Source organism: Leptodactylus fuscus, chromosome 1 (genome assembly GCF_031893055.1).
Source record: "Leptodactylus fuscus isolate aLepFus1 chromosome 1, aLepFus1.hap2, whole genome shotgun sequence".
NCBI classification, from domain to species: Eukaryota; Metazoa; Chordata; class Amphibia; order Anura; family Leptodactylidae; genus Leptodactylus; species Leptodactylus fuscus.
In genome coordinates this window covers 293911392-293925442 of record NC_134265.1, presented here as the reverse complement: position 1 = coordinate 293925442, position 14051 = coordinate 293911392, and the positions used below count along the sequence as shown (strand labels likewise).

Here is a 14051-nt window from a genome sequence, read left to right as displayed (position 1 = left end):
CTTCTCTGTTTACACAGTGTCGTACATCTCATAGTGGCCATGTCATGTAACTACAGCCTCGTCCTATAAGCGTCTATGTGACAAGGCTGTAATTACACCACACGGTCACTATAAACAGACAGCGTGTGATATACACAGGCACCATGGCCCCTTCATACAGCTGATCAGGGGGTCACTTATCTCTTATTGATGATTTATTCTGAGGATAGATCATCAATATAAACGAACTGGAAAACTCCTTAAGCCTAAGGCCCCACGTGGTGTCCTGCAGCAAAAAAGCGCTGCGGGAAAAACTGCGTCCATGACACATCACATTTCTTCCTGCAGCCCTTTGCACAGAAAGTTTGCAGAGCTTTCCTCTGTATTTTCTGCTTCAATTATATCGAAACCGCCAGAATTTCCGTAAGTATGCTGCAATGTCTAACTCTAAAACCAAGACTGCCTTGGAAATTACAGCAAGTATCTTATTTTACCGCAAAGTGTGGATGGGGCTTCATATGGCGAAAACACCACGGGAAAACCTGACAGTTCCTGCAATGTGAATGGGATTCTAGCAAATCCCATCCACATATTGTGGAAAATTATGTGCAGTGAACATGCTGCGATTTCCAAAACCGTTGGGGTTTTGGAAATCGCTGGAATATCACTTATACCTATGAAAACACTGATGGTTTCCCTATAGGTGTAATGGAAGCAGAAAGTGAAAAGCGCTGCAGGAAAAAAACACAATGCGTTGCTGCTGCGGTTTTTCCTGCAGCGCTATTTTGTTGCAGTTTGCAACGTGAGGCCTTAGTCTTAATAAAGCCCAAGTGCCACTTTCATTAAATTAATTGCCCCCTCATAGTATGCCCTAAATTCCCCTGACATAAATACTGCACCCCTAATATCAATGACCACCCCCTTATGTTCATAATGCCTCCTAATATAACCTCTCCTTGTATTCCTAATGTCCCGTAATAACCCTTATATAAGTGACCCCCCTTATATCCATAATGCCCCCTCCTTATAATTATAATTTCCCCCTCCAAACAACCCCTTGTACTATTAAAATACCCACGACTAAGCTAAAAAAAAAGAGTTATACTCACCTACCTACGATCCTGATGAACGGAGTCGCCCACTTTACATCGAAGTGCAGGACGTCTGTGTATCAGCACAGACGATCTAGTTAAAAATAAGGTATATTAATGGCGGTGCCTGGACCCAGAGCAGCCGCCATTGGTGTAACTAATGTTTTGTGGGCCTGGGTACAAACTTTTGTCCGTGGTCCCCTATCCCCTTACTAGAGCGAATTCTTGATAGTGGCGGTTATGGGCGCTAAAGCAATATCTCAGATACCTGAAAGAGATACAGCTTTAGTAGCCACAACTGCAGTTATCAAGAATACAGTGAGCAAGCAGCGCAGCGCCCAGCATGTAAGCAATACTGGGACAGCATAACGTGCTCCACAGGGGCCCCAAAACAGTATTATGTGCACCACAGTGGCCCCCAAACAGTGTTACGTGCTCCATAGTGACCCCCATACAGTATTATGTGCACCACAGTGGCCCCCAAACAGTGTTACGTGCTCCATAATGACCCCCATACAGTATTATGTGCACCACAGAGGCCCCCAAACAGAATTAGGTACTCCATAGTGACCCCCAAACATTATTATGTGCACCACAGTGGCCCCCAAACATAATTATGTGCTCACCAGTGACACCCCCCACAGTATTATATGCTCACAGTGCCCATCCCCCCAGAGCCTGAACCCCCCATCTTGCTCACACAGCCTGCCCCCCATGTCTCCCCTCTTGCTCACACAGCCTGCCCCCCATGTCTCCCCTATTACTCACACAAGCTATCTCTTCTCTCCTCCTTCCATCAGACTGTTCCCGGCGGATTCATCTTCCTGTGTAACACTGTTCTGTACGATCCGTATAGCTCCGCCCACATATGACATCATCACAGGTCCTTCAGCCCAAGCTCTGCAGCACGTCTCTCTTCCTTCACTACCTCACAGTGACTTGCCCAGGTGCTGACACCAGCCCTGAGCAGACGCCTTACCGAACCTCCACTGTCTACTAAAAAAAAGGCAGTGGAGGTCCGGTAGGGCCCCATAATGAGGTCTTAATAGTCCAGGCTGGGGCCTACCGGGGGATTCCCCGGTCCCCCGGCGGGCCAGTCCGACCCTGTCTGAATATTATAATAGTCATGCAATACAAATATTCATGGATCAGACTAAGCCCTACCAAAAGGGTTTGGGTGGGTTGGTACAAACCACAACTTAAATTGGCACAAAACATAGCATTTAACACCGTCAGGACTTCTAGGAACCTATCTATCTAATTTCTAGCTGTCTAAGGTGAACACAGCCAAAGTTCTGTCAAAGCATAAGTGACATGTATGTCTATGTGACATGTATGTGACATGTTTGTGACTTACATTATATGTCTATGAAAAGCATTCATAGCCACTATGTAAGCAGTGGCTGCAAACTCCTAGTAACATAAACTGCGCTGCTACTTACTTTTATGCATTTTAATATTTAAAATGCTCTAAAATATAATTTTTTGTGGGAAAAGGTGTTTATCTTTGGTTTTTTAGACACACATGATGGTTATATTGCAAAAAGAAATAGTTTTGTAGAAAAAAAAAGCCACCAAAATGATCCCTTTATGGGAGCAGACATGAAATGTTTTTTTTTTTTTTTTTTTTATATGCCAACACTGATGAAATGTGATGGACCTGGCCACAGAACATGACTAGCTGAGTGCTGGAAGTGGTTGTCGCTACGGCAATATACAGTAAGTAGCAGTCCGACATGGAATGCTATGATGGAACAAGCTACTGGACATGTCTAGCTGAGCAATGGCAGTGGTGGCAGCTGTTTAGGAGTAACAGGCAGCATCAGTGTTATAGTAACTGGAACATGATACAGGCAGACAGTGGCACCACTATATGGAGACATCAGCCGGAGGCGTGTGAAAATCCTTACAGATCCATGCCTGATTAATTTTGATAAAAGTTTCATCCTTCTAGCCACTGGCAGAACTGAACGCCATCTCGGCCATTACACTCGATGATTGACAAAATAAAATTCACATGACAACTGGACCAGCATCTTTTACTGCTCTAACCTTGTTAGCCCAGAATTACATGGGGTCAGAGTTATCTACATGGGCTAATGTTATAGGCGCATTCTAGGTACAACTGTACCTGCTTTTGCAGCCAGTGGGTTTCAGTTGCCTGTTGTGGCACCACAAGGTGAAAAATCTCTAGTTCATCATGTCTGACATCATGTCTGTGGCACAAGCAGAGGAGGTGGAGCGTTGGCTGAGTGAGGTGGACTGGGAGTGGGCAGAGGCCACCTAAGTAGGAATGAAACTGGAATTTTCAGTGGTCTCAATAAATGCTGCACTAAGCTGGGTATACAGTACAGCCTATCCTGATAATATTCCAATTTTACTTCCTTTTGGGAGACAGAAGAATTCCCCTTTTGGCTTTATAGTGAGGGTCTAAGAGCACTTCCATCAAGTATTCCTCCCTCTTTTTGGTACTAATATCAAGCTTGACTCTGTATAGGCAGTGGAGCATACAGCCTACCATGCTTTCCAGGGAATACCTGCCATGGTTGCCATCCTTGTCCAGCATTGTGATAATTGTCATTATCATTATCTTGAAAGAAAGAAGGGTCAACCTCCTTCCCAGGCTGGGCCTGTGTCATATCAAAAGCCCCTGCTATATCCAAGGGAGAATCTAACTCCTCTTCTTTCTAGTCTAGGAACCCTAGTTCCTATAGTGTGTAAACCAGGGGTGCTCACACTTCTTCAGCATGTGAGCTACTTTATAAACTGGCAAGGCAAAAGATCTACTACCCACTTCTTGTGGGTGGGGCGTGCCTGTGGGCGGGGCCTGACATGTGGGCGGGGTCGGACGGAGCGTGAGAGCAGGAGACAGCGGCGTTGTGTGGCTGCCCAGGTATCCCCGGTGTCTGCTTGTTCACAGCGCAGGCTGAGAGTTATCTCTGGACACTGGCAGGCTGAGGCTGCAGCAGCCCCGCCTGCCAATGTCCAGAGATGACTCTCAGCCTGCACTGTGAAGAAGCAGCACCCCGGCTCCCTCCATCCCTAAGAGCGGGCAGCGTGTCATCCTCCGGAGCTGCTGCTGCCCGGCCTGCAAGTGTCCGGAGTGCTTGTTCACAGCACAGGCTGAGAGTCGACTCTCAGCCTGCACTGTGAACAAGCAGACACCGGGGATCCCAGGCTGCATCCCACGATCGACCCATACGTCCTTTGCGATCGACCGGTAGATCGCGATCGACATATTGGGCACCCCTATTGGCATTTGTTCAGTTTCCTTGAAAACAGTTTGGAATATTTGGGTCGAACCCAGCTTGTGATGAATGAGTTCATCCATTTCTATTCCCTACTCAGGGATGATGGGCAGAAGCAGGCAGAGATGCTGTAACAATTCAAATTTTACTTAAAAGGAGGCCACAAATTTGGTTACAATAAGCCCAGTCTAGGTAAGTCTACACACAGTTTTTAGCAGACAAAAAATCTGCTACTGACTCCCATTGAAATGAATGGGAGAGTTTGGAGGCATTCAGATTCTGCCTCAAAATACGCCTGTAAAAATCTCCATGTGAACATACCCTCACTCTCACCACATTGTCTTTCAGGAAAGAGCTGAGGGCAGTGTAAAAACACCACTTGCAACAATTTTTGTCATTTGTCATTCTAGAAGCCATAAACCCTTTTTTCGGTTGGTCTACACTATATACTTTATAAACAGGATAGATTGTGATAATGTGTAATAAATAATAAGCACTTACATGAATTGCAGAGTACAACCTGTATGCAAAATATGATGGTTTGTCTCGAACACAGGACACTAAGAAATATACAGAAATATATGATAAAGGGTTAGGTTTATAACCAAGACTAGAGTGCTTAACAAAATATGACAAAATAACCATAGTCATGGCATTACATATTCCACTCATTAAAGGAGTTGAGCCTTATATATTGATAACCTATCCTTAGAATAGGTCATCGATATCAGATTGTGGGGGTCTGACATTCAGCACCCCTTCTGATCAGCTGTTTGCATTAGCCATCTCCATTAGAATTACACCATGAAGAGCCCATCAGTGGGAGTACCTATCGCTGGTCCCAAACTGATCTGATTTTGACGATTTATCCTAAGCTATTAAGCATGCACCATATTGAAATAGCATACATCCACCATATGAGTGAAGCAGATGTTAAAGCAACCCTAGGAAGAAATGCCATCTTGACTCTAGACTACTACCTTTCTTCAAAGGCTATAAGGGAAAGTTGTAGTCTAATATACAGTTTGTAGTTCCCATAGTCTTGGCAGGAATCCTACTTTAGTAGAATCTATTATACACAGTCCAGTCACATTAATGTGACCACCTGTCAATATCCAGAATAACCACCTTTGGCAGAGCGGACCGCTTCGAGACGTGTAGGAAGAGAGTGGATGTTGTGATGATGTTCACTGGGATGTTGAGCCATGCCGACTCCAGTGCCATGGCCAGCTGTGCTAGGTTACGTGGTTGAGCATCCATGATGCGAACAACCCGATCGAGGTGGTCCCACAGATTCTCAATTGGGTTCAAGTCTGGGGAATTTGCTGTCCAAGGGAATACGGTAAACCTATCCTGATGCCCCTCGAACCACGCACGTACACTGTGAGCTTTATGACACATTGCTTTGTCCTGCTGGTAGATGCCATCATCCTGAAGAAAAACAATTCGCATGTAGGGGTGAACATGGTCCGCAAGGATAGATGCATACTTGTGTTGATACATCGTGCCTTCCACAATGATGAGTGCTCTCAGATGGCTGATGACACGTGCCTTCTGCAATTGGTTATTTAACGTTGACGTGAAAAGTAGACGGTGGTCACATTAATATCACTGGACTGTGTATAAAGTATTACTTTACAGAAAAAGTGAATAAAGGAGTCCGGAAGACCTTAGGGGCAAATTTATAAAACTGTCTAAAATTTTATTCACATGACAGTGAAAAACTACTGTGAGCTATTCGCTTTAAAAAAATGGCAATGAGTGTATTCTTGTGTCGGTTTTTTGATGGCGACAGAAAAATCACTTTGTTACAAAAACGACACGCTATCTTTGTCCGTTTGACAGGCACATGGACCCAACAGAATTCAATGGATCAATTTTTAATGGCTGTAAAATGGATTGACATCCAAGTTACATCTGTTAGGTGGTATTCACACTTATGCACCTGTGCACGTTGTGTCAGTCCGCCGAGTCTCCGTCCAATTCCCCAGAGAAACTGCATAGGGGACGGCTTCCTCGCAGTCAGTTTTAAAAACCATTCATTTGAATGGGTTTTGAAAGCAAACCGCTGGTGTCCGTATGCAGTCTCTTCGCAGGGAAACTGTTTTTTTTTAGCTGGACACAAAGTCCTGCATGTCTGACTTTGTGTCTGGCCAAAAAACACACGGCACACAGGGTCGCAAGTGTGAACGCCCCCTTAAACACAAATCAATGGATGAGGTCAAAAAAGACAGACCAGTTAAATTCATACGCATGGCCATTAAAAACAGAACAGGCACAAAACAGCCATTATAAACAGTTGTTCACACATTGTTGTGTGAATGAGGCCTAAGGCTGGACCCACATCTTCAGCCATATGTCTGATATAATGTATAGGGTCTTCCTGGGACATGTCCCATGTGTGTATATATTTCCTTACTTACATATACAGCAGTGATGCAGAAGTGTTGCTTTGTACCTTATGCAGGATCTTACCCAAGGGAGATTTGGTCATTTATATCCTCAGTGTGGTGAAACCTTGTGAACTACATTCTGTATACACGAGTTGTGGTATATTAAGGTTACTGTGTAACTTTGTACAAAAGCAGATGGAACGGATTTGAGTTTTCACACGAATCTCTTTCCATGGTAACAATAAAGATAACAAGTGACCCAACAAATATGATTTGTAGAAACAGAAGCGGGAGCTCTTTATGTACGATGACATTTCGTAATAATGCATTCCGCCTCAAGCAACTTGCAAAATAAGAGAGAATTATCCCAAGAGGAAATTGCATTTATATAAATGAATCTTCTCTGTGTGGATAGAGAGCATTAGTTGTAGTGCAGTGTGAATGCTTTAGCATACCGTATAAATGAATTCCTATTCACAGTTCAAGTCCTGGCTATTATATGGTATAAATTGCCACTTCTGCCATTCAGATACTGAACATAATATTGATTTAATCACACTAATTGTAGACGGGCGTTCTAAACTCAAGATTCATTTCGAGCTACTTACCTATTGCCAGTAGCAGCTGCTGAAAGTATCCATCGTAGCATTCTTCAATGGCTGCTGCTATGTCCTGTCCAGAAACATTTTGAAATTCCTGAAAAACTTAAAAAAAAAAAGATACTTATTCAGTACAGTTTAATGTATACAGTATAGATTTTACTAAATGTAACTTAGAAATAGAGATGAGCGAGTAGTATTCGATCGAGTAGGTATTCGATCGAATACTACGGTATTCGAAATATTCGTACTCGATCGAATACTACTAGCTATTTGCAGTAAATATTCAATTCAGAACCAGCGTTGATTGGCCGAATGCTATACAGCAGGCATTTCAAACTCAGGGTACCCCGAGGGCCACATGAGTAACAAGAAGTTGTTGCGAGGGCCGCACACAGCAGCTAATTGCTAGGGCCTAGGGGACTGATCACTAATACCATGCATCGCAAAAATCCGGCATTTCTATTGCAGGCTACATAGAGTAGCCTACAATAGAAAGTATAGAATGACAGGCTGGAGCCTCACAAGGCTCCCAGCCACCATAAAAATGCACGCAGGCCCCAAATCTTGCTCCGGGTGCCTGCGATTGCCGGTAAGATGGCACCTCAGTTAAAGCTGGCAGACACCATTATTGTGTTGGAGTGCTGGGGGGGGGGGGTGCTGGGGGAGGGGGACTTCTGGATGTCTGGCCCTTCCTTGGGCCTGAGGACTGTTTTTTCCCACCCACTTGCAATTCTTGCACTTGGGGGTTAATAGGAGCATTACAGACTGTAATGCTCCGATTAACCCCCAAGTGAAAGTATTACGAGGTGGGTGGGGAAAAAAAAAAAAGTCCTCAAGCCCAAGGAAGGGCCAGACAGACATCAAAAAGCCCCCCTCCCCCAGCACCCCAACCCTTCCCCAGCACTCCACCCCCCCATCATCATCATAAATCAATTTCTTCTGCAGCTTACCTGCTTCTGCTCTTCAGCCTGCGCAGCGGTCTTGTGAGACTGCGTAGGACTCAGGCACACGTCGAGTGCGGGCCTGATTACGTGGCCACGTCACCCGGCGTGTGGGGAGGAGGGAGGAGGGGGCGGAGCGGAACAGGCAGAGAGCAGGCGGGGAGACCTCTGCGATGGGTGAGGGGCGGCCGCTGGAGCAGCGCTGCGTCCAGCAGGGCCGCCCCAATCCACCGCTCACTTTCCAAGTGCTGATCGTGAGTTTTGTAGAGAGAAAGTTTGAGACTTTAGTGCGGGCCGCAGATATGCCTGTAAAGGGCCGCATGCGGCCCGCGGGCCGCATGTTTGACATGCCTGCTATACAGTGTATAGCATTCGGCAAAACAATGCTGGTTCTGCAGCAGGCTCATCCTTGCTAGTCAGGAGAGCTGGCAGCTTGCTGTTACGAGGGAGCTGACTTTTTCTCATAGGAATGAAATGACCAGCGTTGATTGGCCAGTGTACAGCATTCGGCCAATCAACGCTGGTTCTGCCGGAGGCTCGTCTGTAAGGAGGCGGAGTCTAAGATCGGACCACAGAAGTCCATTGTGGTCCGATTTTAGACTCCGCCTCCTGACAGACAAGCCTCCGGCAGGACCAGCGTTGATTGGCCGAATGCTGTACACTGGCCAATCAACACTGGTCAATTCATTCCTGATGTAAAGTACATCAGTGGACACTAATACAAGGGGCACATTAGTGAATATATAGGAGAGAGTAAAGATTAAAATAAGTCACTATTTTTGTTACAGAGGACAGAATATCTAACTAGAAACTAGGAACCATTTCCTCAACCCCTTCACAATGTAGACTGTCCATCTTTAAGGGCCCCATAGCAGCTACACTGTCTGCCTCTATAGTATATTCTTCCTTGGATCACATGCTTTTTTCTGTTCACATGGTGGGAAAATGCCTCTTCCATTTCTGCCTTTCTGGCTTCCCGCAGCATAAAGCCAAAGCAGATCTGCATGTTTCTGCAGATGAAGGAGTCTAAATCAGCAGACTTGGTACACTGCACTTTCTGTAGCTAAAGCAGCCCAGGATCCGTGGCAAGATCGGACAACATGATTGTTTTTTTTGGCGTTCTGCTTTGATCTCTGCATCCCATTGAAAACAATGGGAGAGTGAATCAGGTTGGAAATTGATGCGGACTTTTAAGCAGAATCCATCTCAAAATTATAGTGAAATTTCGCCACATGAACGGGCTCTTAAAATTAAAGTTCTGGACTGAAACATGATCATGTCATAAATAAAATAAATAATCTTCTGCAGCCACAAAATGTATCGTTCTATAGTGTATGGGTGGACTAACCTAGTGCCTACTGTTTTGGGAGAAAATGTGCATAATTTTGGCACACTTTTGTGGCAAATTAAGGCTTGGTTTACACCTGCACCTGCTCTATGTTCGGGGTTTATGTCCCCAAATCTGCTTTAAAAATGTGAAGAGAAAACTCCTGCAAGCATGACTTCTCTCCGTATTTTTGTGCATTTTTCAGACAGAAACTGAAAATTCTTTATGATATTCTAGTTTATGTAGTAGATTTGCTGACTTAAACATGGACTAATCCATATCTTCAATACGTGCCAAAGCCTATATATTGTTTCCTCATCAGCTGATTTTATATATATTCTCATCCTTAGTTTACAGTAAAAGCAACACTTCAAGTGAATTACACAAAATGTCTCCAGTGTTTTCTGGCAGCGACCAGGGTTTCTTTAGCTCAAAAGTGGGAAAATAGTTATTGGCTAAGACGGGTTTATCAATAAATAAAATCTAATAATGTGTGGTGGGAACATTCAGGTCATCGAGAAGATATGATGTTCTTGGATTCATTATTTTTCACATTAAGAAGTAAAATTCAAATGTGATTGTGTACTAAGCATTTGGAGAGGTCCAAGTTTTTTCTTGCCTTGTATATATTAGTCTTATGCACTATTTTTGAGGTTTACAATGCATAAATATGATATATAATATAAAGTTAATGCTATAACAAAATACTATATAATATTAAATACTATAACAAATGTTGAATATCCATTTTTAAGATATTAATGAACTACCCTTGGTGAACGGGGGTCTAAAATATGCCATCTCTACCAACCGATATCAGAAACTGCATTGTGTACGGAGTCAGAAGCAAATGGCTGCAAACATATTGGAGTGACCATGGCAAGTTGCTGCACTTCACTCCCATTTGCTTGATGGGTGACAGCAGGAGACCCCTCACTGTTTTGCGTTCTGGGATCAGTCTTCTTTACTCCAGGCTCTGCACAGTAATCTGATGCAAAATAACATTTATCATAGCAATGGTATAATGTGCCTAAAGTATTTCTAATCTTTCCAACAACTCTTGATTTTCTAACAGCATATTGTGTTACTAGTAAATGTTGTAATATACTGTATTAACAGTGGCGTAACTAGGAATGGTGGGGCCCCGTGGCAAACTTTTGACACTTTTGAACCCCCAACTGACACCGACGCCGAAGACCTCGACCGACCCCCTTCTCCACACTCTATTATGTCCCTTAGTAAGCCCTGCACACAGTATTTTGTCCATTAGTGGCCCCTGCACACAATATTATGTCCTTTAGTGGAACCTGCACACAGTATTATGTCCCTTAGTGGCCCCTGCACACAGTATTATGTCCCTTAGTGGAACCTGCACACAGTATTATGTCCCTTAGTAGCCTCTGCACAGGGGCGGATCCAGGGCCGGGCGAGCCGGGCAACCGCCCGGGGCCCCGCGCTTAGCGGGGCCCCGCGGCCCGGCCTTAACAAAATGGTCCTGGTCAGCTCGGCATAGTCGGGCAAGTGCCGGGGCCCACAGAGCTTCTGGGGGCCCCCCGGTACTTGCCTGTCACAATTTCAGCTCATCGGTGTCCATCCGCCGATGAGCTGAATACATACGCGATTAAAGCAGGAGCTGTGAGATCAGCTCCTGCTTTAAAGCTCCGGCCCGGCTTGCGTGTGTAGGCGCGATGACGTCATCACATCGCGCCTACACACGCAAGCCGGGCCGGAGCTAAGCAGGAGCTGAGGTCACAGCTCCTGCTTTAATCGCGTATGTGACTGGAGTGAGAGAGAGGAGCGCCGGGGGAACGATGGAAGGTGAGTGATAGAAGGTGAGTGTAAGTGTTTGTTTTGCATTAAATATTAAGGTGGAACATAATGAAGGGGGCCCATGAAACTGGGGGGCAAATGAAGGGGAGGGGGGGAACGGCATGACACTGGGGAAGATGAAGGGGGTGGGGAGAGAACGACATGAAACTGGGGACAGAGATGGAGGGGGCCCAATGAAACTGGGGGCCAAATGAAGGGGAGGGGGGAACAGCATGACACTGGGGCAGATGAAGGGGGGAGAACGGCATGACACTGGGGCAGATGGAGGGGGAGAACGGCATGACACTGGGGTGGATGGAGGGGGGAGAACAGCATGACACTGGGGCAGATGAAGGGGCGAGAACGGCATGACACTGGGGCAAATGAAGGGGGAGAGAACGGCATGACACTGGGGCAAATGAAGGGGGAGAGAACGGCATGACACTGGGGCAAATGAAGGGGGGGAGAACGGCATGACACTGAGGCAGATGAAGGGGGAGAATGGCATGATACTGGGGCAGATGAAGGGGGGGATGGCATGACACTGGGGCAGATGAAGGGGGGAGAATGGCATGACATTGGGACAGATGAAGGGGGGAGAACGGCATGACACTGGGGCAGAGACAGGGGGGACATGAAACTGTGGGCAGATAAAGGGGTAGAATGGCATTAAACTGGGGACATAGATAGAGGGGGGGGACATGAAACTAGGGGTAGATGAAGGGTGTATATGAAAATGGAGAGATGGAGGGGGGACATATAATTTACGGGTGACTGTAGGAGGATTATACTGTGTGGAATCACATGAAAAATGAATGAGAATGGGCGGAGTCAACATAAAAGTGGACTGGGCCTAATTTGCTGCGGCGCACTGCGCTGCGCGTAGGGCCCTGCCAAAGTCAATTGCCCAGGGCCCCGCAAACCCTGCATCCGCCACTGCCTCTGCACACAGCATTATGTCCATTAGTGGCCCCTGCACACAGTATTATCCCCCTTAGTGTCCCCTGCAAAGACCCCCAAGTATAATTATGATAGTATTTGTGTGGCCCGCAGTGTCACTTATTGATCCCGACCCAGCCAGGATTGGCAAGTAAATAGGGCCCGTAACGGCCTATTAAAAAAAGAAAAAAATGCAGTGGCAGCGGCTGTCACCGGGCCCCCTAATGGCCCGGGCCCTATGGCAGCTGCCTCTGCGATAGTTATGCCACTGTCTATTAATGAATTTTGGCTCCTTTGTGTGAAATCCTGCATGTCTTCTCCACCTCAGTCATTACCATATCTTGTGGCAGTGAATTCTACAGTTTCACTGCCCTTACTGTAAAGAAGCCCCATCTACAGCTATGGTAATATCTTGTTACCTATAGAAATAGGGGATGCCCCCTTGTCACAGTTCTAGGCTATGGTATAAGGAGATCATTGGAAAGATTTCTGTACTGTCTATTCATATGTTGTACATTTTAATTTAAATCCCAATTCCATAATCCCAAATTTGATATGTCTTTATACTCTAAGCCAAAATTGTATAGTATTCTGCATATGGCCTTACCAGAGACTTGTATAGAGGCAAAATGATATCCTTGTCACGAACATCTATTACTCTCTTAATGGAGCCCATGATTTTATTTTCTTTGGCAGCAGCTGCCTGGCACTGGTTGGTAAAATTAAGTTTATTCTCCATCAATATCCCCAAGTCTTTTTCAGCAGTATTCTTACCCAGTGTTTTACTATTTAATACATAATTGTAACACTTATTTCCAGGGCCCAGGTGCATAACTTTATCCGCAATAAAACTCATTTGCCTTTTCTCTGCCGAAGCTTCCAGCTTCCCCACATCACAATGTAATTTTCCCCAAACCTCCTCTGTGTTGGCTACTTTACAGAGCTTCTGTTAGGAGTATTTAGGTTCTTTAATTTCTATTTTTCTTACCTGGGGAGTTTTTGGCTGCGCAGTGTCTGGGGTGGCATCCTGGCGCTGCGGGGTTGTCCTGTCGTGGGTATTGGTGCACACCTTCTGACTTGCACGTGCGCACTGATGGTAGGCAGCTTTATCTCCTGGTTGATTAGTCTGTCCTCCCATTTGCACCTGGGAGGAGTGGTCTCTACTCTGTATTTAAACCCATGCCTCCCATGGTTCTGTGCTGAGTGTCGCTTTTACAGAGCTAGGCCTTAGCAGGAGGAGTAGGTGGTGTTCTGGGATAGAGGAAGTTCCGTGGTTGATTTTTGGGAGGTTTGGGTGAACGAGTTGGTTTGTGTGTTTCCCTTCTGTGTTCACCAATCCTCCCTCTGTGTATAATTGACTGTGTGAGTGAATTGCCTTATCCTTTGATTTCTACTCAGTTTCCCTGTGTTTGTTTCCTAGTGTATGGTTCCTTCCCATATTGGTTTGGGGGAATCCTTTCCCACATTTTTCCTGTGTGCTGCTTGTGTTGTTAGTCAGTGCACACCCTTGTCAGTCCCTGTCAGTAGCAGCTTCACTTGTTCGTTAGGGGTGACCCCCTTTAGTCTCCAGTCCCTAGAGGTCTTATAGGGCATTCCTTCTCCCACTTCCCTCTAGGCCTACGGAATCAGTGAGAGAGGAGCTGTCGGGGTCAGGCTTAGCCTGAGTACAGCCGACCCACACCCGTGAGGCAGGGACCGGGATAGCTAGTGGGAGTAGTGCAG

At 45.7% G+C, this 14051-nt stretch overlaps 1 protein-coding gene across 1 annotated transcript in view; it reads right to left on the bottom strand.

The window, feature by feature from the left end:
- ANXA10 (annexin A10) overlaps nucleotides 1-14051 on the bottom strand; it is a 70053-nt gene that overhangs the window by 12010 nt on the left and 43992 nt on the right. The window contains exons 9-10 of the mRNA XM_075258093.1: nucleotides 7320-7415; nucleotides 4820-4878 (exon numbers count right to left, since the gene is read on the bottom strand). Coding sequence (XP_075114194.1) covers nucleotides 4820-4878; nucleotides 7320-7415 — 155 coding nt within the window. The remainder of the gene's footprint in view (nucleotides 1-4819; nucleotides 4879-7319; nucleotides 7416-14051) is intronic.